Genomic DNA, 26021 nt, shown 5'->3' on the forward strand with positions numbered 1-26021 from the left:
CCCTTGGAGCTGCTACTAAGGAGCCCACGTGCTGCAACTAAGACCTCACGCAACCAAATGAATAAAAATAAATAAATTTTTTTTAAATCAGACAGGTAGGGGGGAGAAGTATATGTTTATATACACAGGAAATTTCTGGAAACGTTCACCCTATTTCTAGAGAATAGAAATGGGCATTAAAGTGAATACGGAGGAAGAATTTTTATTTCTACTTTATATACTTCCATCTGGTACGAATTTCTTTCTATATTAGTTTTATAATGTTTTTTTTAAAACTAGTTAATAAAAAGAGAATCATTTCATCCCTTTGGTCCCCTCTTAACTTGAGGAGAAACTCTTTCCCATCCCCCACCTATTTCCTCGGAAGCTTTTCCAATCACTTTCTTGTAACCTAGTCATTCATCTTTTCTTAGTCAGTATTGAGCAATTATACACTGAGCACCTTCTATGTACCAAGCATTCCTATAAATGCTGGGATATATATATATATGATGAATCATAATCCCTAATCTTAGGAACTTAAAGTTTTAATAACACATACAGCCTTGACTGAATACATTTGTTTCTCCCACCTTTTCTCCTTCAAACAGAGTTAAAATAAGAAATCCATTAATAGGAACAATAAACATTTTAAACCTCTCTCCTAAAATCCTGTCTGGCATATCCAACTGCCTACTCAACACCACCTGGAAATTTAATAAGCATCTCAAACTCACATGTCCAACACTGAATCTCTGGTTTTTCCCTCTAAATCTACTCCTCCCACAGCTTTCCTCATCTTAGTAAATGGAAACCATTCTTTCAGTTACTTAAGCCCAAAACCATGGAGTCATACAAGGCAGAATCATGTCAGTTCTACCTTCAGAATGTGTTCAGAATCTAATAAGCATTTCTCACCACCTCCACCACTAATGCTTTGTGGAAGCCAGCGTCGATTTCACCTGGAGTGCTGCAACAACCTCCAAACTGGTCTCCCTGCTTTCGAGTTTGCCCTCCTAGATTCTATTTTCCACCAAGCAACCAGAGTAATCCCTACCTTGTCACTGCTCTGCTCAATATCCCCCAGGGTCTTCCTATCCATTCAGAATAAAAACTATGTTCTTAAAGTGGCCTAGAAGACCACACCGGATCTGCTCACCTGCCTCCCCACTTCTCTGATACCATTTCCTACCACTCTTCCCATTCTGCTCCAGCCACACTTGACCTTGCTGTTTCTTGTACAGCAAATACACTCTTGCCTCCAGGCCTATGTACTTGTTCCCTCTTGCCAAGATACTCTTCCCTCCCATGTCCACATCTGCTCCCTCTCTCATTTCCCTCAGGTCATTGGCCAAATGTCTCCTTCTTAATAAGGTGACCACTCTCTATAAAATAACAACCCCCAACTCACCCTTCTGGCATTCCCTCATATATTTACTTATGTATTTGCTTACTGTCTGTTCTGCCTCTATACTGCAAGCCCCATGTGGACAGAGTCTTTATTTTGCTCACTGCCATGTTAGAACTAAGCCTATATCCCAGAGAGCACTCCATATATTTCTAAATGAATGAATTAAAAATGTTATGAAAATTAGTCCAAGAGACTCATGTGAATCATGAATAGTTCTGTTAAGCAAAGGGAAGTTAAAGCCCAAATCATAAATATTCAAGGATTCATATTATGGAGAAAACAATTCTTCAGTGTTTACTTTTTTAGTAATAGCTATTCATGTATATGAAAGTGAAGTTTTTATGATATATGCACAACCTCCTAATTCACAGAGGTAACAAAGAAAGTACCACTGACATGTAAAAAGATAACACACTGTCCATCAGCCAGTTCACTTGACTGCTCATGCCAAATCCAGGAAATTATCCTAGATTCTTCTCTCCCTAACCTCAAATCCATCACAGGTCCCACTGACTACCCTCACAGCAACTCCACAAGTATCCCAGAAGGCCATGCCATCATCAACTCTTGCCCAGACTACTTTATTACCCTTCATTGCTTCTCCTCTTGCCTTTCTATAATCCGTTCCACATACAACAGTCGGAGTGATTTCCTTAAATGTAGAGCAGATATTGTCACTGCTTAAAATGTCCAATGGTCTCCCAATGCACTTGAATGAAAGCCAAAGCCCTTAGCGTGCCCCTGCCTGCTTCTCCAATAGCTTCATATACCACCACTGTCTTCACCTACCAGACTCCAACTGAATGGTCTCCTTTCTTGTTCATCAAACATTGCAAGTTTCTTTTTCCCTTCGATTTCTTATACTGATCCCTATACCTAGAATGGGTTTGCCCCTTACATCCAAACAGTTATTTCTTTTGTCATTCAGAACTCCTCTTAAATGTCACCTTCTTAGAGCGGGCTTCCTTGACTAACTAGTCTAAAGTAGTCCCCCAGTCATTCTCGATTAGAGCTCTCTGTGTTAAAGATGAGTATGGTCCCTATTATTAGCCAATATTATCATGCTTTTGTTTTTCTGTTTGACTCTCCACAAGAAGAATGTAAGTTTCAAAAAGTCAGACTCTTTTCCTGTTTTGTTCACCTAAAAGAAAGCCTAATAGATAGTACATGCTCAATAAATTAGCTGAATATTAAATGAATCCAGAGTCCCTATTTACACCATAATCCAATATATTTGTATTATAAAATCTTCTTAAAATTAAACAATAAACACCTGAAATGAGTAGTCAAAAGAGATTCCTGCCCACCCCCCAAGTTTAAATAATCCAGAACAAATTCTATGGTCATGTAACCATTCAAAGTCAGGCATGGTCAACAATAAAGGAAAGAGACTTGGTAAAGATAATCTAAAACAGTGGAAAATTTGAAAGCCACATGTCTATGGCTTTAAAGCATATTATAAACATTTTCTATAGTAACAAAGTAAAATTGGTTGAAATATCAGCTTTGGGAAGTATAAGAGAAGGTGAGAAGATGGCACGAGAAAAAATGAAGTATTGTATTTGGAGAAGGAAAAGGAAAAACAGGAAGAGGAAGCTGCAAATAGCAGAGGTACACTAGGATTGAAAATTTGCCACAGATAATCTCCAACATGAGTAATCCACACTGGGTAATAGAATATTGACTATAATTACATTCATCCTACTGACCTTGTTCTAAATTATTATGGATTATTACTACGCAAGTTATTTTGTTCCACACCAGAGGTGGCTGTATTTCGCTATCAGATGACATGACCTCTAATTCAATAATGTCTGTAATGCACTGGTATCCTCGGATAAAAGCTGTCTATAATATCTGAACAAAGGTGAATTAGTTATCCAATTCACACACGCAATTAACTCTCTTAATACCTGAGAGACCACGGAGCCCCTTCTGAATTTCCTATCAAATACTACATATGGAGGTCTTCCCTCCATCTGTAGTTATCTTGTGCTGTACTTCATAATAAACAATATTAATAGTTTATTGCCCCCGCCAAAAATCTTACATTAGTTATCATACGAGACCTCATTCCACAAAGCAATGACTCATTTTCCTGGGAAAATGCATTCAATTCAAATGTTAGGCCTATTACTAAAGCACAGTAATTCTTTATTCTCAGTAATGTTAAAATAACAACGCCTTCAAGAAATATGGAAAATAATTTTAATTTTCTTTATTATTTTAAGAACACCTCTCAAAAGCCAAAAGGCGATATTTATTTTGTGGATTAATATTTATGTGCTGTGTTCATTCTACATAAAAGACTCTTTATTTAAATTTAGGTGTTAAAGGGCAAAAACAAACCAAAATATAGTATTTTTTTGCCACCTGTTCCCTTTACTAAGAGCTGAAATTTCATAGTTTGAAGGCAGAGCACTGTGCCTTTGCTTTGTCCCCATATGTGATGCCAGTGTCTGTATTCGTAAAAACCCAGATCAGAATAACTAGGTAATGTCAAATGTTAAGCAAATACCTATGCCTTCTAAAAAAGGAGGTAATTAATTAATTCTTCAGGGGATGCTCTTCATTTTGTCATCTAACATTAGTGTATCTTCTCAGCAGAAAACAAGAGAAATCCCTAAAATAAAACTTAGTTCTCTTAGCACACATGCGCATTAAAGTTCTCATCATATTGGACCAATCCTAGGAGTAAGTAGTTAAGTATACCTAAGAATGTTACTACAGTTCAAATGAAATCTGCCTCTCGCCTGGGCTTTCATTCTCCCTCACAACTCAAACTAGGGAGGGAGAACAGAGGAATAAGGAAACAATTTCTCACACGTGTTTCCTATGTTTTATCCGCTCAAGTAATGACAGAAGTAAGAAGGACATTATAGAAACTAAAAAGCTAAGCAGGTGACATTCTTCACTCCACAAACAATTTAAACTACAAACCAACCTTCCACATGCTGCAGCACAAGAAATACCGACTCCTCAGAAATGATGTACTTGTGCAGACACACCATGTTGGGCACACAGCGGGGGATGATGGTCTTTCTGTTCCTGCTGTATTCACTGCTTTTCCTTAGACCCTGACAGAGAACAAAAAGGTCAGTTGTACCCTCAGTTGCCTTTGGAGCCTGCTGTGCTCTGTGTTTATCAACCAAACTAATCTATCCGAGTTACCCTGGGCTTCAGAGAAACCACTCATCTGCTGCTCTATGCCCCTCAGTCCCTGGAGGCTCTGCTGATGGCATCTGGCGTGAATCCAGAGAACGGAAGATGCCACAAAGCTGCCATTAAAATCAATTACGTGGGTCAGTGTTTTTATTAGAGATGCTCTCAAACTAAGTCATCAGGATGACACACAGTTATTTCTCTATGACCTTTTCTTAAGTTTTATTTTACTTATGTATATCTTTAAAGCAGTAGACATCGTGAGGTCAATTCAAATTCCTGAGACACAAAAGGCATTCCTAGATTAAACGGGCAGTTTTAAAATTCTATTCCAAAAAAGTACAAATATCATTTTAAGTTTTCTCCAAAGGAACAAGGTATGTGTAGTTTCTGCTGTCATATCCTGGTTTAAAAATCTAAGAAAATGCCAGTGATAGAGTATACTCATAAAAAGAAATTTATTTCAGTATATGTCAAGGTGACCAACTGCCATGCTGATAAGTAAAAGAAAAATATCAGAAAAATATAAAACTAATCTGAAATTCATTAATTCTGGATGCCGTGGAAATGCTTAAATTAGGATATTTTTAGAATATGTACTATCACAATCCACTTCAAATATGATTTTGAAATTACAAAATTGAGGGGGTTTTCTTCCTTTATTCATTTAATTACAAACTGAGTAATACAGAGAATCAAAATTGAATTTAGAAAAAAGACAGGGCCAGGGATGCAGATAACACTTTCCCAAATACCTGTAACAAAGACTTTAAGGCAAAATTTCAGGTCTTAAGAACTATAATCATAATCAAAGGTATGATTGCATGTGGTCTTCACATATTATGCAAAATGTACTAGAGATGCATTTAAATTATACACTATACATTTAAGCAGCATAAAATGAGTCTTCAACTTATCCAAATTATTTCCTCCATACTCTATAGCCTAAACCTCTTTTTAAATGTATGCTATAGAGTATTTATCCACTGTGATGGAAGGACACAAAGTAAAATAAATACAGATCACTGCAAACATAAAAGAACATTCAAACACCCAGAAAAAAATTAAATATTTTCTTTCAGAAGCATAATTTGAAAATAAATTTCTAAATTCATTAAACAGAAAAATTCTACTTACTTTTAGAATGAATGTCTGTTCTGTCCTTGTATCCATTACAAGTAAAACCTACATAAAAGACATGAGTAATAACCTATTTACAATACAATGAAACATGAACTCATAACTTTTTGAAACTATACTTTAAAGGTTTGGGGGAAGTGTTGAAATTGACTCTGCCAAAATTGTTAATTTCTGAATTGATTTTTTTTTAAGTTGCCAAATCACAGGATTAAAACAGTCTTATCTAAAAGTGTGTTTCCTTTCTAAAAATGCCATATTTTAGAAACACTACTACATTTTCCTAGATTTATTTTAAAATATATTTCTTAAAAGGAAGAATTATTTTAGAAAAAGAACTTTTCCTCAAGAAACATATATGGTTTAAAAAAAGTTTTTAAAAAATTATTTTTTACAGAAATTGAAGTCTCAGTTTTCTTCCTAAAACCTCTAATGTAGCAATTTGTTACAATGTGATCTCAATAACCCAGGCTCTAACCCAAGGCACCCTTCTGGTGCTACTTCTCCATCCTGGACTCATCCTTAACTCCTCTTTTCCCATCAGCAAATCCTGCCAGCTCTATCTTCAAATTGTATCCAGAATCTGAACTCACCTCACCACTTCCACAGCTATTACCCTGAATGAAACAAAGATTTACCTGGATTATAACAATGGTGTCCCAACAGATTTCTCTGCTTCCATCTTTGCTGCCCTATGGTCTATTCTCAAAATAGCAGGCAGGGTTTGCTTTTAAAAACATAAGTTATATCATGTCACTTCTCATTCAGAGAAAAAGCACACATTCAAAACAATGACCTCAAGACCCCTCATAATCTCACACATTGCCCCCTCAAACTATCCACTCCCCCTGCACCCATCCTGGTGAAAAAAAGAGTGAATAGAGATAGGGAATTATGCTACCATATTAATATTTATATTTATAGTTTATGTTTTATAAACATTTAAATATTTATATTATATATTTTATATTATGTTAATCTTATCATTTTGGAGAAACACTATAGCAGAGGTTGGCAAACTTTTCCTGTAAAGATGCAGGTAGTAAGTATTTAAGGCTTGGCAGGCCCACACGGTCTCTGTTGCAGCTATTCAACTCCGCTGTTGTAGCACAAAAGCAGCCAGAGTCCGAAATGGGCCATGGCAGGAGAATTTACACCACAGAAATCTGCAAACACTGTAAACAGGGCTTTTTTTCCCCACCCCCTCCAGAGAGCTGGGAGTCAAGGGTAAAAGAAGATATTAAGCTTAGAAAAATAAAAGAATGGTCAGAAAGAGAAAAACAAATACCATATGCTAACACATATATATATATATAGAATCTAAAAAAAAAAAAAGTGTTCTGAAGAACCTAGGGTCAGGACAGGAATAAAGATGCAGATGTAGAGAACGGACTTGAGGACACGGGGAGGGGGAAAGGGAAGCTGAGACAAAGTGAGAGAGTGGCATGGACTTCTATACACTACCAAATGTAAAATAGATAGCTAGTGGGAAGCAGTCACATAGCACAGGGAGAGCAGCTCGGTGCTTTGTGACCACCCAGAGAGGTGGGATAGGGAGGGTGGGAGGGAGACACAAGAGGGAGGCGATATGGAGATATATGTATACATACAGCTGATTCACTTTGTTATACAGCAGCAACTAACACAACAATGTAAAGCAATTATACCTCAATAATGATGTTAAATAAATACATACATACATAAATAAATACATAAATAAATAAATAAAAGAATGGTGAGAAGAAACGGGAGTTACAAAGAGGAACCCGTTTAAGACCTGATGAATTTGAAGTAATAGTGACAACTTCAACTTTGACCCCTCTTCTGAGTGCTTGACCTATACTATTTAACTCCATTTAATTTCAATTGAATATTCCCACAGATACCTCCTAAACTCATCTCTTCCTCTTCCCAAAGCCCTGTCCCCACTAAAACTAAAACAAAACCCCGCTTCACCTCTCACCATATTGAATAACACCACCACCCATGGAACCCCCCCCAATCAAAAAGCTCCCTAAGTCACCGTGAATTCTCCCCTGCCCCCCACCTTCATAACCAGTGACCAAGTCCAGTCAATTCTACCTCCTAAGTATTTCTCTCCTCCACCTTCTACTCTCTTTCGCCTACCATGTTTTAAGTGTTTAATATGTGCTATGCTTTAGTCATGTGTAATCACTGTTAATTCTTTCAATTACCCAATAAGATAGTTTTACCATTCCTACTCCATATGTGAAGATACTATAGCTTCATCTGTAGAAGCTATAACGGTAGATAATAATAGTATCTACCATTTGTGAGAATTTCAGTGAGATAATCTTTAAACTTGCTTGGTACAGCCAGTTATTACTATTATTGCTATCACTATTATTGCTTCTTCTCCCTGAAATGTTCACCCAGCCCCTTATCAAACAAGCACTTATCTTTCCATATTCAGCTCAAATGTCACTGACACTTTTCTTCCTTTGTTCTCCCACTGTATATGGTACCAGCCTCTACAATTTGGTTTTATTTAGTCACTTGTCTATATCCCAACCAGATTTCAAGCTTTTCATCAGCATGTTTAAGCAGAATAACAGTCGCCAAAGACACTCATATCTTAATCTCCATAACTTGTGAATATGTTACGTTACTGGCAAAAAGGACTCTGCAGATATAATTAGGGTACAGACCTTAAAACAGATTACCCTGGATTATCTGACTGGGCTTAATCAAATCACATGACCCCTTAGAGAACTGTCTCTGTCCAGAACTGGACAGCACAAAAATGATATGGCAGAAGGGGAAATCAGAGGGATTCGAAGTATGAGAGGGACATGTTGTTGCTGGACACAGAGGTCCAAATGTAAGCACTGGAAAGAGCCCTCTAGGAGCTCACAGTAAGCATGAGAAGGAACAGGCAGCTTCTAGGAACAAAGACCAACCCTTGGCTGAGAGCCAGCAACCACAGTCCTACAACCATAAAGAAAAGAATTCAGCCAACAACCTGAATGAGCTTGAAAGTGGATTTTCTCCCAGAGTCTCCAGTATGGAATGCAGCCCTGCCAGCACCTTGATTTTAGCCCAATGCAATCCATGTCATGTCAGACCTCTGATCCAAAGAACTTTGACATAATAAATTTAGTTGTTTTAAGCTGCGAAGTTTGTGGTAATTTGTAATGCAGCGATAGAAAGCTGATACAGGGCAGAAATTGTATTTCCTCCAACACATAACCTATCCATCTCCCACAGTAATTGTTCAATAAACATATGTGAATGAATTTAGGTGTAAAAGTTTGGAAGGTAGACAGCAATTTGGGAATGGAGCTTAGAAAATAAGTCAGGACTAAAGATGTACAGTAACTGAGCAATCTCCATAAAAATAACAGCTAAAGACATGAGGAAGTACCCCAATGGAATGCTCACTTTATAGCAGGCACTGTGATGGGGTTTAAGGAATTAAATCACATAATTCATTCAACAATCCAATGAGGTAGGCATACTTTTTTTTCTTCCTTTTTGGCCACACCACACGGCATGTGGGATCTTAGTTGCCCAGCCAGGAATCGAACCGGCGCCCCTTGCAGTGGAAGCGCGGTCTTAACCACTGAACAGCCAGGGACATTCCAAGGTAGGTATACTTTTATTAACCAATATTACAGAGGAGAAAACAAACATAAAACTGTTAACCTGCCCATGCTCACAAAGCTAAGACGTGCCAGAGGTGAAATTTAAACCCAGCAATCTGGCTCCAGGGCTCTTCCTCTTTAACTGCTAAACTATACTATTTATGTCTGTGTATACATAGCTGGAATACTGAGGGTATATAACACAATAACAACCAAAAGTACAGTGAGAAATACACCAAAAACCCCAGAAAATATAGTGGTTCAGACATCAGGAAAAGAGAATGCTTAAAATGAGAGTAATCACCTGTGCCAAACAACAAAGAGAAGCCATGAAGAATGAGGACTAAGAAGGGACTACTGCCTAAGGCAGTTAGGAAGTCACTGATTACTTTCAATACTACATCATGCAGTCAACTGGTGGGGACAGAAGCCAACTACTCTGAGTTAGTAATGGGTGATAAGAAAATGGAGGCAACATATACATGTCTCTCCAAAGAGAAGTATGTCAGAAGAAGGAAAAACACTAAAATGAAAGAGTTAGTAGGATCATCAGGTTTGAACTATTTTCAGAGAGGGTAGACCTATTTGCCCATAATTTCCCTCGGAGCTATATTCACCACCAATCTTGAACCTCCTAGGCATGGAAGCACATTCAAAGAACTTGAACCTTGACAGTTAAATTAACATATCATGAGTGCAAAAGGGGGCACACCTCTGTAAAGGAGGGCTCAATAAATATCTACTGAATCTGTGAAGGCATCTATTCAGTATTCCTTAAATCTCATCTGTTTTCACATCAAGTTGTGACTCTTTTAAGCTATTCATCAGATTCCAATCCTAATTTAAATAACATACTTCTATGTGAAATGAAATAGAAAACGTTTCACTAGGTAAAAGGTAAGGAAGCTGTACAAAGCAAAGAACTTTTTTCTACCAGAAACTTCTTCATCGACTGAACAGAATGTACCTGCATAAATCAGGAGTGATATCTCTTTGCTGGTCTCACTTAGCCATGAAGCATGAAGTGGATCCGATAAAAAGGCCAAATTAAGATCGATAAACATGGTTGAGAAGGGCTGCTTTGTTTACATTTACTTTCTTCTCCAAGTTTGTCTGCAACTAGACAATGTTCACATTGAGGCAATAAACACAAGAACATATGTGATTTTTTTTAAATGTGCCCTTTGACTGTCAATTTCTCCCAAACAGGTGTTGGCTAAATGATTATAAATTGGCCTCTGGATACACCTCTTCAACTGAGCCGTACAGGGCTGGTGATAATATAATTAGACCTAAAAACATCAGGCTGGTGAATGCTTTCCATCTGTTTGGCAATAATGTTTAGTTAACAGTAGTCTTTAAAAGAAGCACCTTCAACTTCAGTTCTTAAAGTTATTTATAGAGCCATTCTTAACACACCAGCACTCCTGCTAACAAGAGCTTTAGCCACTTGGAAATTATTAGCCATACGGCTGTATACAAAGAGAAACGACTGCATTTAACATCTGTATCTTTCCAAATTTACACGCTTCAACCTCATTTAGAGTCATTTCTTAATGAACAGTGCTATGGCGCTGCATTAATATTATAGTTGCATGCACAAAGATCATAAGAAGCCAAACATTTTTTAATGCCAACAGCAGGCCAATCTGTAATGAAGCTGTCAGCATAAAGGGCAAAATAATAGCTTCTTTAACCCTCAAACAGCATTCGTTCATTTGTGGACTAGAACATATCAATTTAAAAACTGCTTCATGGGTTTGCTCACCTTTATAAAGACAAAAATCTAATTTGGTACTAATTTGATACAATTGTCTTCCCAATAAAAGACTCCTAAAACCATCTTTTGTTTCATGATAAAACAAGTACTATAACTAAACCTGTCATGAAATAATTACCTTGGATAGCATACTTTATTGAAAGAATACAAGTAATGTATTTTTCCCTTTCATTTTTCACACTTACTTATCCGCACTATATTAGCATATGGTCTAACAGCAGAGATTACTTCATCTTTGCCCATGGTAATATATAGAATCACTGCTCCTAACTGGGAGAAAAAAAACAAAAACAGACAACTTATGCCTTTAGGATTAGCCTCATCTGCTCCTCAATTCTACCAGCACAATGAGACTTGCCTACTCTTCTTTTGCAACAGTAGCAGGAAAAGCTCCAATTGATTATAAGTCAATTTTGTTAACTAGAATGGGGAAGGCCCAATATTTAACTAGGTACCACCTCTGGAAAGATAGGAGACGTTGGGGAATATATCAAAGGTATCAAATGATGAGTTTTTTTTAAGCACATGAAAAATAAATTTGGAGAAAAGAAAAGAGACAAATAGCAATAAAGACACTATGACTGTGGTGAGGAATTATGGATAGTTCCCTTCAGTGAAGATTATGTGCCACCCATTTTTTAAATTTTTTAGATACTTAATTTAAAGGTTGACATTCAAAGTCTGTAAGTCTCTAAAAGTAAATTCAACTCCAGTTCCTTTAAAAAGAAAGACTACCTGGGTTATCTGAGGGAATATCTATCTCTACTTTGGTGCCAGTTACTTCACAGGACTCCAGAACAATTAATAAAAGTGTTTTTTTTTTTAATGTTTAAGAAAAGCTTACAGAGGTAGCCATACCAGACAAACAGCGTTTCCCTTAATGGTGTCACAGTACCATTCGTGTTGACGGGATGTCATCCAAATGGACTTCAATTGTGCAAGTTATACTGCTGGGAATTCACACATAAACAAACATACCAGAAAAGAACGGGATCAACATAATAAAGAAGCCAAAGAAAACAGAGAAGCCCAATTCCACAAGTTAGAGAGTCTTTTTCAACATAGTTCCAGATAAATAAGATTATACTTACTGTACTCTCTTTTTACAAAAAAGTCCACACTTAACTTGACCATTATTAGATGAGTTATTAACTAAACTCATCTTGGCAGCTTTATAGGAGCTAGTAATGTTATTCTTCTGTAGAAATGGTTTTGAACAACAAACCTAAAGCACTAAACCTTTGCTCTTCCTGTCAATACCACATGATGATAATCAAATGTTATTAATATTTATTGCTAAAACCCATCTCATTTTATATGCTTAGAATATTCAAAATGTATTTCTACTGTTGATGGTTAATTCCATACCTTATGCTCATGAGATAATCTTATAAAAAATTTAGCTACCAGAAAACAAAGAGTACTAGGTGACCTTTAATACCAACAATTCTCCCCACTGGGATCTAACTTTCTCTTTCTTTGACATCAGAAGGTTAGCAATGTTCCCTGTACCATTGCTCAGCAACTCCAAAAGCAAAAGGTACTCAGCCTACCACTTCCGTCCATGAGAAGTTGCAGCATCAGGAGCATCAGCATGAACAGACTGTGTAGAGGAACTTCTCACCTGTTATGCCATGAAATCAATCTGTTCTTAATGGTCATATGCTCACAAAAGTTGTTTCACTGATAAGAACTGAAGTATGAAAAGTAAAATTTGACATGGACACTTACAACTCTATCCTAAAGGACATTTTCATTTACTACTCTCAAGAATCTATTTTCAGCAAAGCATAAAAGGTACCCCTGTGATGTAAAGGGAACAGAAAAAAATTATTTGGAGTCTTACCAGTGCTTTATTTGTGCTAGAACTTCCAACATAGCACAATATCATGAACTAAGTGAACAAACAATCAAAAAGCGTACTGCTTTGTGGACTGACAGCAAAGCCAAAACATCATCAAACAACTTACAGCAAGGAGAAATATCTTTTTGAAGCGGGCTAAGTTCTTTAGGCTTCTATATAACCTAGAAGCATCTTCAAATGTAGGAACAACAGAACTAATCTACTAGGATTCTATGGAAGTAGTACGTAAGATCCACATTTCTTTCCAATTATTAAATTCCAAATTACCATAAATTAAAATATACTTTGCACACCACTGTAAAGCAATTATACTCCAATAAAGATGTTAAAAATAATAATAAAATAAGGATATGTAAAATTATATATATATATACTTTAAATGTTTATCCAAACACATTTAACTCCCAAAAACTTCCCAGTTCAGTTTACCTAATTCTTCTATCTGCCTTAACTACAAGCATACTGGGGCAGGGGCAGGGGAAAAGAACCACAGTAGGACTAGCAAGCAACACAAATCTAAGCTGGTAAATAACGAATTCCTGTATAAGAAAACAACTAATTTTAGATTTCTTTAAATGCCCAGACATTTACAAAGGTTTGAGTATGCTAATTTTTTAATTAAAAGATATTTCAGCAGCGAAAGCTCTTTCATATGCACTACTGATTCTTCATCAAACGTTAACTTTCCAACTTAACACCAGTATAGCCGGTGGCAGCCTGAAGGTTCACCATCTGCTGCTACCCAAAGTCACTGTGGCCACCTTCAGAACATATGCATCAAAGCCTGGAGATAAGAGACCGAAGGAATACTGCGTAAGTCACCATAAGGGTGATGACAAACCTAGAGGCAGGCAACAGGCAAGCTACCAGAAAATTCAGAACATCACGAACCATCAGTCACCTCTTAGAATACATACCCAAGGTCACAAGGGACTCTAGTGGCTGAACAAAAAGACAAGAGAAATACTACCTCTAATGGAATTTACTTAAGTAAATGTGATGATTTTTTCCTTTAAAAAAAGGGGAGAGGTGGCTAGTTTTTTTAAATCCCCTATAATTTTATACAAAGCAAGCATACAATAAATAAAATGAAATATAAATTGAAGGTGTGTTCAGTCTATGAAATAATAATAAAGGTATATATATTTTTTTAGGTAGTCATAAAATAAGGTACTTTGCTTTGAAAGGTTTGTTTTCTGTGTACCATCATATCCACAATCCAAATGTTACCCAAGGTAAATGCACTTTGAGATGAGGTTTTATAAAATCCACAAAATAGCAATTAAAAATCCTGATTTCTGGCTACTCAAAAATGTCATTTATTTCAGGTAATGATTATATTCACCACAATACCTCATGTAGAAACAAAATACTGCAGTGTCTTTTAAATTACTACAAACAGAATCTCAAGAACCTGGCTATATATTCATCTTAAAAGAAATGCACTTATATGAAATTTTCTTATACATCACCCTTGATTCCTGGGTTGGTTTTTTTGGCATCTTTAATGTAGTTAGAGGAAAAGCAATATAGAAAGTATTTTTTGGAATATATAAAGCATCTTTTAATTCTTGATTTTAAAATGGCAGCAGATACATTTAGTTTGCATTCATTCTAATCTTAATCCTGATTTTTAAAAATTCTTCCAAGCTTCCACAGCGAATTAGTTATAAATTAATTTAAAACTAGGGCATTATTAAACATTCGTGTACCCTAAGAACTGTCATAACAAAGTCCATTTGTCCTGACCTCTATTTAAACTGAACACAACCTGTTGAGCACAACTATCTACAGTTTCTATAATCAAATACAATACTGTTGTGTGTGTATGCTCCACGGGAACACAATTCAGGCCTCTGTATACTTAGTAACTTCAATAATAATCATGATGATTTTTTAAAAGATCACAGTTTGTCATTGTGATAGCTAAAAATAGAGTATATGTTACCAAAGTAACTTTATCTTCCAAGATGTTATGAATATATTATGAATCATAACATTAAAAAAAGAAAATAAGCATATTTTGGTGGTGCTAAAAGAGATTTGCAAATACAAGTAATTTACTCAAAATTCAAAGGTCAGTCATTCCCACATTGTTTCATTCCTCCAAGGGGCATTGAAATATGCTTGGCAAAGATTGTTTTATCAGGATCAGAAAAGATAAAAAGGATTTTAAAGATGTTCCTCGGGACTTCCCTGGTGGTCCAGTGGTTAAGACTTCACCTTCCAGTGAAGTGGGTGTGGCGGGTTCGATCCCTGGCTGGGGAGCTGAGCTCCCACATGCCTTGTGGCCAAAAAACCAAAACATAAAAACAGAAGCAATATTGTAACAAATTCAATAAAGACTTTAAAAATGGTCCACATCAAAAAAAGAAAAACTTAAAAAAAAATGTTTCTCTGAAAGTCACTTGGCCAACACCTGGATTATTTATCCTTAGGCGAATAGCTAAATCTAGTCCTGCCCTAGGGCAATGCAAAATACATGTGATTCTCCAGAAAATAATCCAGGGAGTAATTATTTCAACCACAAATATGAATTTTAAATCTCATATTCCTGTTAGCCAAATGTCAATGAATGTGAGCCATTCCTCAATGATGTCTCATACTAGGATGTGAGGTTAATGATTTAGTGAACAATAAAGCTATCACATGTCTTTTTTATACACATGAAAAAAGTTTTACTTTGTATAATTTTTCAAATCCTAGGCCTATACATCTATTACTTCATAAAACATGCTTCCAAAGGACATGGTGTGTCTTTGTAAGAAAACAGGATATAAATATAGCAGAAGGCAGAATATAAAAAACAGAGAAATCGAGTTTAAAACAAATCCTGAAGAGCTAGGAAAAACACCCACTTAGGAGGCTCTTCTCAGATCCAAATGCTTTAAAAGCTAGATCTCTACACCTTTGTCATCCTCATTTTGATTGTCTGTTTTCTGTTTTTGCAAAGCAACTTGCCCAAGGCCACAAAGAGATTATGCTAAAGAGAGGTAAAAACTCTGAAGTTCTGGGTTTATACGCCCAAGTTCAGTTTATGTCATTCAGTACCATAATGAAACCATTTGTTCTGTTTCTTTGAATTCTGAAGTTCACTTGGGATAACGACTTGACATTGTTAAATTTAGATGAAAATTAATTCAATTATAAGTATAGTCTGCTGTATTTAGCTTTAGATCCTTCTTATTTGCATTTGCTAGAAACACCTAATACTCTGGTGCTGATATAAACTATGTTCATTCATACTCTGGTTTAATATTTTCATTCTGCTGCTAAGTGTGTTCCATAGATATGCTCAAATAAATTTATAGGCCCTGGAAACTGAAATAAGTCCCTAAAGAGCAGCAAATATGTCCACATAGTTTTTATATAGTGTTCAAAATTGGTGCAGTGTGTACTCAGTAAATGCTATCTTATAAGGATAACAGACGGATACAGAGGCTACATCTTCAAGTCAATCAATACATATCCAACTAAGTTGCCAATGTCAGAGATAGCCTGATTCCAATTCAGAAGAAAATGCTTCAAGGGCAAGAAAGCTTTAAATGTTTATTTTTAAGTGTTTTAAATGAGTTTTGCACTTTTGTAGCAGATGGAGTTGAAATTCTGGTACTGGTCAAAATTTAACAATGTTTTAATATGACTAGAAATTTTATTTAGTAGAAGAATACGTGTTGATGTTCTTAAAAATTCCAAAGTATTTTAAAGCATATATGAAACACAAAGACACAACACTATTCTCAAATTGACAATTTCATCGACTGCAACAATTTCCCTGCCAACAATCTACAGGTGTATTCTGTGAGAGAGGGTGAAAAAGGGAGGAGGATGAATGTTTTGACAGTTTTCAAAACTACTCTTCTTGCTCTGATCCTGAACGTGTAGTATATTTTGAGGTACAGTCTCACAGAGTATTTGAAATCTTAAAACACATGTATTTTCTCTTTTTGTCCCCTTTATAACTATTCAGCAAGCATTTGTTAAATCCTTACTGCATGGACAGCACTGTATTTAGTTAGGCATTATCAGAGAAAATAAAGAAGGATCAATTATAGTTTCTGCCCTCTAGGACACGTTAACAAGATATTTAAGGCAACTAAAGGCATACAAGCTAAAATAACACACAACTGAACGCTAAATTGTGTTAATTCAAAGAAAGGAAAGACGAGTATTACAGTTAAGGTGGAGATAAGCTTTCAGCTAAGTCTCGAAGAATGGACTAAACATAGGTGAGCAGGAAGGAAAAAAGGAAGAATTCAAAGAGTTGAAGAAGCTAGAAAGAAAGCATGCGCTGAGTCTCCCACAATTCCTTTAGCCTGAAACACTATTCTAGGAGCTAAACCCTACTCATTCCTCATGTCTTTGCTTTGCTTCTAAGAAGCCTCTGGAGAGCCCCAAGCTAGGCACCCCTCCTACATGTTCTCACAATACCCTAGTGTACTTCCTTTGCCCAAAGCAGTTTCACACTGTATTGTAACTGCTATTTCCCACTGAATTATAAACTCTGAGAGGGTAGAGATTAGGTGTTTTATTCACCATTGTATCTCCAGTGGCTATTATCACACTTGACATATAGCAGGAGCTCAACAAATATTTGCTGAATGAATGAATAAATGAGAAAATGGAAAAGACCTGGAGAGAAATGGTGAGGCAGGCCAATTAGATAAATGGTCCCTACCTTTTTTAAGATAATGTGAGTAGAGAGGTATCATTCACTCATTCATTCATTTTTTTTCAATACATATATATTGAGTATCTGCTGTTTTTAAGTCACTATGCTAAATGTTAAAAATACAAAATTAAATAAGATATAGTCACCAAGCTGGTGTTTGACATGTTATAGAGGCTTATTCTCCAAAGACACATATCTTCTGCACAGGATTTAGACTATCTTTTCTATCTAATAGATGTCTGTGAATACTGTACCAAAATATATAAAAATGTTAATTTTTAGGAAAGAAGGAGGAAAATACTTGGTACTTGAGGCATATGAAGGCTTGTTGGAGGAGGCACAGAAATATCAAAAACTACCATACAATATGGATGAATGCTATGACAGATAGGTTCAAGGTATTAAAAGGACACAACAAAAGATATTTACATTAGACCGTAGAGGTAAGTAAGCAAGGGAGCCTTCCAAAAGAAGACAATAATTAAGAATGAGACAAATTAAGTGAGGAAGGAAAGGTAAAGTCACTCCAGGCAGAGGGGTATAAAACATGACACCTTGTATATCTTACAAGTTCCACAGGGCTGTAACCAAGATAGCATGTTGAGGTGGTCTGGGAATGGTCTTTGTAGGCTTAGCTAAGAAATTTGAACATTATCCTAAAATTCTATGTGAAGGTATTAAAGACTTTTAAGCAAGAGAGTTATTCATTTTAGAAAAATCACTTTCCTAAAGTATCAGCTTTATGAATTATTCTGGCAACAGTGTTGATAATGAACCAGAGGAAAATGAGACTAGAGGCAAGTAACAGTATGTCTTAAAAGGGGGATAAAGAGAATAGTGTATATCTTTAAACTTACAAATAACTTGGGATGCCTAAATTTTGATTTGAAACAGTTGAAGGAAAGATGGCTTAGTTGTAACTAGCAGTACCCAGAAGGTATTGGGTCAACCTGAAATAATTATTCTAGCTACATGTCATCTGCAGGATTCTTTGTCCTATTTTGTTGAAAAAAATTTGTTGACAACTTGAAAAAGGTCAACAAAGACATGTTGATCAAAATTATGGATGCCATGAAGCTGAGAGGACTACACAATGTGTTAAATTTAACATTCTCTGAAATACAGATCACTATCCCCTAGAGAAACTGCATTAAATAACAGTAAAGAAATGTTTAAAGTTATACAATAATGACTACAAAGAAAACAAGAGAGGAGATGAGAAAAGATGGAAAAGTTTCAGAACACAGAAAACAGAATGAATCAGATACTACAGACAGCTAAAGGAGGGATTGAAGAGTGCTACTGAAAACAGGGGCAGTATATGAAAACCTAAATGCCAAATTGATGAGGACATCAGTCCTCCTTCAACCACTGGGCTCCCAGAATGCTGGTTGGTCTAATACTAGATCCCTTGGTAAGAGATTTAAAGGTTCTTTTCTAAAAAAACCAAATAGCCTAAAAGATAAGGCATATAGATACTGACATTATTAGGTCTCCTAATAAAACATCTGGATTATTACGCAAATTGAAGGTCACCAAATGCCCAGCTCAACAAATGAAAAAAACAAAATCCCACCAAACAAATCATTGTGAAATTTTAGAACAGTAGGGACAGGGAGAAGAGCCTATAGGCCTCCAGAGAGAGAAAGGGAGGAAGAAAAAAAATGGGTCGGGAATTGGAATGCAGTATATTGGGTTGGCCAAAACGTTTGTTTGGGTTTTTTATGGAAAAACCCAAATGAACTTTTTGGCCAACCCAACAGAAAACTGATGAAGAGAATTCCCACAGTAACAAGAAGTGGAAGTGTGATGAGGAAAGCTATGCAGAAGGCCAAGAGAACAAACCAATCCATACATAAGCAGAACAAGGAAGGAATCCAAGAGAAAAGACTCTGAGAAAACCACTGATCTACTATCTGAGGTGTCTGACTGCATTGAGACGTTTTAAAATTTTATCAGAGAGTTTAGTAATAAATAATGATAGGGACAGAGAAAAAAATAAGCAAATGGGGGGAAATGAGGCAATTTATTAACTCTAAGAAAAAAACAAAAATTTGTACATGGAAAGTCCAAAGATATTTCAACAGATTGAAATTTAGGCCAAATTTAAGCAAAATAAAACTAGAAGAAACAAACATAAAACACTACCAATTGGAAAGACAACACACTGTGTTGAAATAACTAAAAACTGGTTATTGGAGAAGGGCAGTACTAAGGACTAAAGAGGCAGTATTTGGCTCAAAAGAAAAAAGGACTTTCTAAGAGTTTCAATTGTGTAAAATGGAATGACTGACTTTGAGACATTAAGTAGCTCTGTCTTTATTCACACTTCTTTACAGTCTCTTCCATGCTGTTTTAGAATTTACATACTGACCTATATCTCTCCTGCTAGACTAAAGAGAGGAACCATGTCTTATATAGCACCTAACACAGTGCCTGCTACATGGTGGCATTCAAAACAGTTTGTTAAATTAATAAATAAAAGGCCCTGAATGAATGAATGAATGAATGAATAAATAAATAAATAAATAAAAGGCCCTGAAGCTGAACAGCCATTCAACAGGGCACTACAGATGGGCCACAAGATCTGTAATTCACTGGGTCAGATGACCTTAAAGTCCTTTCTAACCCTGAGATTGTATACCCCAAGCCATTAGGAGGTAAAATGAAACTTTATTTCCCTTTATTTTGAAATTACTTAGGTTCTCCTATTATAAGACTGACCATACAAATATATTATACATTATACAATCATACTTTAAATACAAAAAGAATTTGACTTCTTTGGAACAAAAATACTCTATTAGTCCAATATATTAACATTAATATTGCAGATAAAGGGTTTTACAAGCATAGAATTTGTTTTATACTCTTAATTATAATTAAGATGTGAATTTCAACAATAGAGACAGAATAAGATATTAAAACACTGAACATTATGAAACATAACTAAAACTCGTGTGTGTGTATCAAACATGTGGTTGTCCCTTGTTTTAAAAAAACAGGTATACTAGATGTGGCTCCTTAAAGATGATATTATTAATTATAATCAAAGCCTATTTTGATTCCTTATGTAAAAACTATGGGTAAACTACATTCCTTTAAATTAAGCTTGTGGATATTAATGTTATCTGCACAATCTAGCTCTATTGTTTACTATTCCTTATCTTCTTGAAACAGTTTTTGGTTCACAACAAAATTAAGCAGAAAGTACAGAGTTCCCATATACCTCCTGCCCCCAAACACTCACAGCCTCCTCTACTATGATCATCTTGCACCAGTGGTACATTTGTTGAAACCGATGAACCTACACTGACACACTATTATCACCGAAAGTCCACAATTTATATTAGAGTTCACTCGTGGTGTTGTACATTCAATGGTTTTTGACAAATGTACAACACGTATCCACCATAATAATATCATGCAAAATAGTTTCACTGCCCTCCAAAATTCTGTCTCTGCCTATTCATCCCTCCCCCCTCCTCCTAATTCCTTGCAATCACTGATCATTTTACTCTCTCCATAATTTTTTGCCTTTTCCAGAATGTCATATAGTTGCAATCACACAGTATGTACCTTTTTCAGATTGGTATCTTTCACTTAGTGATATACATTTAAGGTTCCTCCATGTCTTCATGGTTTGATAGCTCATTTCTGTTAAGTGCTGAATAATTTTCCATTGTCTAGATGTACCATAGTTTATTTATCCATTCATCTCCTGAAGGACATCTTGGTTGCTTCCAAGTTTTGGAAATGATGAATAAAGCTGTTATAAATATACACATGAAGATGTTTGTGTAGATATAAGTTTTCAACTCATTTGGGTAAAAAACTAATGAGCATGACTTCTGGATTATATAGTAAAAATATGTTTAGTTTGGTAAGAAACTGTCAAACTGTCTTCCAAAGTGGCTGTACCATTTTGCACTCCCAACCAGCAATGAATGAGAGTTCCTATTATTCCACATCCTCACCAGCATTTGGTGTTGTCAGTGTTCCAGATTTTGGCCAGTCTAATAGATAGGTGGTGGTATCTCATTGTTGTTTTAGTTTGCACTTCCTTGATGACCTATGTTGTGGAGCATCTTCTCATATGCTTATTTGCCATATGTGTGTGTATCTTCTTTGGTGAATTTCCTGTTAAGGTCTTTGGCCCATTTTGTAATTGGGTTGTGCATTTCCTTATTGTTAGGTTTTAAGAGCTCTTTGTATATTCCAGGTAACATTCCTTATGATATATGTCTTTTACAAATATTTTTCCCAGTCTACAACTTGTCTTCATTATATTGACAGTGTCTTTCACAAAGCAGAAGTTTTTAATTTTAATGAAGTCCAGATTATCAATTATTTTTTTCATGGATCATGCCTTTGGTTATATCTAAAAAGTCACTGCCATGCCCAAGGTCATCTAGATTTTCTCCTATGTTGTCTTCCAGGAGTTTTATAACTTTGTGTTTTCATTTATGTCTATGATCCACTTTGAGTTAATTTTTTTGAATGATGTAAGGTCGGTCTAGGTCCCCTTTTTTCATGTGAATGTCCATTGGATGTGGTGTTCCAGTACCACGTGTTGAAGCAACTATCTTTTCTCCATGGTACTGCCTTTACTCCTTTATCAAAGACCACTAGACTATATTCATGTAGATCTATTTCTGAACTCTCTATTCTGTTCCACTGATCTGTCTATTCTTTCACCAATCCCACACTGTCTTCATTTCTGTAGCTTTATAGTAAGTCTTGAATTCAGGTAGAATTAGTTCTCTGAGTTTGTTCTTTTCCTTCAATATTGTGTTAGATTTTCTGGGACTTCTGTTCCTCTGTAAAAAATTTACAGTCATTTTCTCAACATCCACAAAATAACTTGCTGTGATTTTGACTGGGATTGCACTAAAAGTATAAATCAAGCTGGGAAGAACTGACATCTTGACAATAATCTCCAAGTATTTGGGAATTTTCTAGTTATCTTTCTTTTACTGATTTCTAATTTAATTCCATTGTGGTCTAAGAGCAGATATTGTAAGAATTCTCCTCTTTTAAAGTTGTTAACGTGCGTTTTATGATCCAGAATGTGGTCGTAGTCTACCTTGGTGAATGTTCCATGTGAGCTTGAGAAGAATATATTTTATGCTATTGTTGCATGAAGAAGTCTATAAGTGTTGATTATGTCCAATTATGTTGATTGATAGTGCTGCTGAGTTCAACTATGTCCTTAATGATTTTCTGCCTACTGGATCTGTCCATTTCTGATACAGTGATATTGAAGTCTCCAACTATAATAGATTTACCTATTTCTCCTTGTAGTTCTATCAGTTTTTTGCCTCACATATTTTGATGCTCAATTATTAGGCACGTACACATTAAGGATTGTTATATCTTCTTGGATAACTGATCCTTTATCATTATGTAATGCCTCTGATAATTTCTAATAATTTACCTTGCTCTGAAGTCAGCAATGTCTGAAATTACTATAGCTATTCCTGCTTTCTTTTTTTTTTTTTTTGCGGTACGCGGGCCTCTCACTGTTGCGGCCTATCCCGTTGTGGAGCACAGGCTCCGGACGCACAGGCTCAGCGGCCATGGCTCGCGGGCCCAGCCACTCCGCGGCATGTGGGATCCTCCCGGACCAGGGCACGAATCCGTGTCCCCTGCATCGGCAGGCGGATTCCCAACCACTGCGCCACCAGGGAAGCCCTCCTGCTTTCTTTTGATTCGTGTAAACATGGTAAACCTTTCCCTAACCTTTTACCTTTAATCTAATGTGTCTTTTAAAGTGACTGTCTTATAGATAACATAGTTGGGTCTTGTTTTTTAATCTACTCTGACAAGTTCTGTCTTTTAAATGGTACGTTTAGACCATTGATCTTTATGATTATTTACTTCTATTAAATTGCCCTGCTTATTTTTCCTATTTTTTTCCTCCCACTCTTCTTCTAACATTTGTGGCTTAAATTGATCATTTTATATGATTCCATTTTTTCTCCATTTTAGCAAATAAATTATACCTCTTTTTTTACTTTAGTGCTTGCCCTAGAGTTTGCAATATACATTTACAACTAATCTAACTCCCCTTTCAAATAAAATTATACTGCTTCTCAGGTAGTACAAGTACCTTATAATAGCAAAATATTCTTAATCCATCTCTCATCCTTGGTATCATTGTCATTCATTTCACTCATACAGAAGTACATATAAGCATATATATACATACATCACTATACATAATTGGATACACTATTTCTATTAATATTTTAAACAAGCTGTTTTTTCTATTTCCAGTATTCCCATTATGCTTATATTATGCCTTTTATAGTTAAAACACAGTTCTTGGATATCCTGTTCCATTTTTTTTTTTTAGTGTTTTTTTCCCTTTGCTTTTCAGTTTCAAGTTTCGATTTACATATTCTCAAGTTTAGAGATTCTTTCCTCGGACCTCTCCAGTCTACTAATGAACCAATCAAAAGTACCCTTCATTTCTGTATAGTATTTTTTACCTCTAGTTCTCTTTCCAATTCTTTCTTAGAATAAAATTCTTTCTCGCATGTTGCCTACTTTTTCTATTAGAGCACACAGTATATATATATATATATATATATATATATATATATTTTTTTTTTTTTTTTTTTTTTTTTTTTTTCAGTACGCAGGCCCCTCACTTTTGTGGCCTCTCCCGTTGCGGAGCACAGGCTCCGGACGCGCAGGCTCAGCGGCCATGGCTCACAGGCCCAGCTGCTCCGCGGCACGCGGGATCCTCCCAGACCGGGGCACAAACCCGCGTCCTCTGCATCGGCAGGTGGACTCCCAACGGCTGCGCCACCAGGGAAGCCCTGATTTTCTCTTTCTGACTTAACTTCACTCTGTATGACAGTCTCTAGATCCATCCAGGTCTCTACAAATGACCCAATTTCTTTCCTTTTTTTTTTTTTAAAATATTTATTTATTTATTTATTTATTTCTGGCTCTGTTGGGTCTTCGTTTCTGTGCGAGCGCTTTCTCCAGTTGTGGCAAGTGGGGGCCACTCTTCATAGTGGTGTGCGGGCCTCTTCACTATCGTGGCCTCTCTTGTTGTGGAGCACAGGCTCCAGACGCACAGGCTCAGTAGTTGTGGCTCACGGGCCTAGCTACTCTGTGGCATGTGGGATCTTCCCAGACCAGGGCTCGAACCCGTGTCCCATGCATTGGCAGGCAGATTCTCAACCACTGTGCCACCAGGGAAGCCCAATTTCTTTCCTTTTTATGCCTGAGTAATATTGCATTGTATATATATGTACCACATCTTCTTTATCCATTCAACTGTCCACGGGCATTTAGGTCGCTTCCATGACCCGGCTATGGTAAACAGTGCTACAGTGAACATTGGGGTGCATGTGTCTTTTTCAATCATGTTTTTTTCTGGGTATATGCCCAGTAGTGGGATTGATGGATCATATGGTAGTTCTATTTTTAGTTTATTAAGGAACCTCCATACTGTTCTCCATAGTGGTTGTATCAATTTACATTACCACCAACAGTGCAAGAGGGTTCCCTTTTCTCCACACCCTCTCCAGCATTTGTTGTTTGTAGATTTTCTGATGATGCCCATTCTAACTGGTGTGAGGTGATAACTCATTGTAGTTTTGATTTGCATTTCTCTAATAATCAGGGATGTTGAGCAGCTTTTCATGTGCTTCTTGGCTATCTGTATGTCTTCTTTGGAGAAATGTCTATTTAGGTTTTCTGCCCATTTTTGGATTGGGTTGTTTGTTTCTTTAATATTGAGCTGCATGAGCTGTTTATATATTTTGGAGATTAATCATTTGTCCGTTGATTCCTTTGCAAGTATTTTCTCCTATTCTGAGGGTTGTCTTTTCGTCTTGTTTATGGTTTCCTTTGCTGTGCAAAAGCTTTGAAGTTTCATTAGGTCCCATTTGTTTATTTTTGGTTTTATTTCCATTACTCTAAGAGGTGGATCAAAAAATATCTTGCTGTGATTTATGTCAGAGTGTTCTTCCTAAGTTTTCCACTAAGAGTTTTATAGTGTCCAGTCTTACATTTAGGTCTCTAATCCATTTTGAGTTCATTTCTGTGTATGGTGTTAGAGAGTGTTCTAATTTCATTCTTTGACATGTAGCTGTCCAGTTTTCCCAGCACCACTTACTGAAGAGACTGTCTTTTCTCCATTGCATATCCTTGCCTCCTTTGTCACAGATTAGTTAACCAGAGGTGGGTGAGTTTATCTCAGGGCTTTCTATCTTGTTCCACTGACCTATGTTTCTGTTTTTGTGCCAGTACCATCTTGCCTTGATTACTGTAGCTTTGTAGTATAGTCTGAAGTCAGGGATTCTCATTCCTCCAGTTCCATTTTTTTCCCTCAAGACTGCTTTGGCTATTTGAGGTCTTTTGTGCCTCCAAACAAATTTTAAGATTTTTTG

At 36.2% G+C, this 26021-nt stretch overlaps 1 protein-coding gene across 6 annotated transcripts in view; it reads right to left on the bottom strand.

Moving 5' to 3' along the window:
- RPS6KC1 (ribosomal protein S6 kinase C1) overlaps positions 1-26021 on the bottom strand; it is a 205355-nt gene that overhangs the window by 42405 nt on the left and 136929 nt on the right. For 3 of the 6 annotated variants that reach the window (XM_081221549.1, XM_081221553.1, XM_081221548.1), the window contains 2 exons: positions 5690-5737; positions 4335-4467 (listed from right to left, as the gene is read on the bottom strand). In XM_081221549.1, the coding sequence (XP_081077675.1) occupies positions 4335-4467; positions 5690-5737 (181 nt within the window). Of the gene's footprint in view, positions 1-4334; positions 4468-5689; positions 5738-6327; positions 6417-10261; positions 11432-11932; positions 12110-26021 lie in introns of those variants that run through there. The other 3 variants (XM_081221550.1, XM_081221552.1, XM_081221551.1) reach the window with 3 other exon arrangements.

Source organism: Mesoplodon bidens, assembly GCF_964165515.1.
Source record: "Mesoplodon bidens genome assembly, chromosome: 2".
Taxonomy (NCBI): domain Eukaryota; kingdom Metazoa; phylum Chordata; class Mammalia; order Artiodactyla; family Ziphiidae; genus Mesoplodon; species Mesoplodon bidens.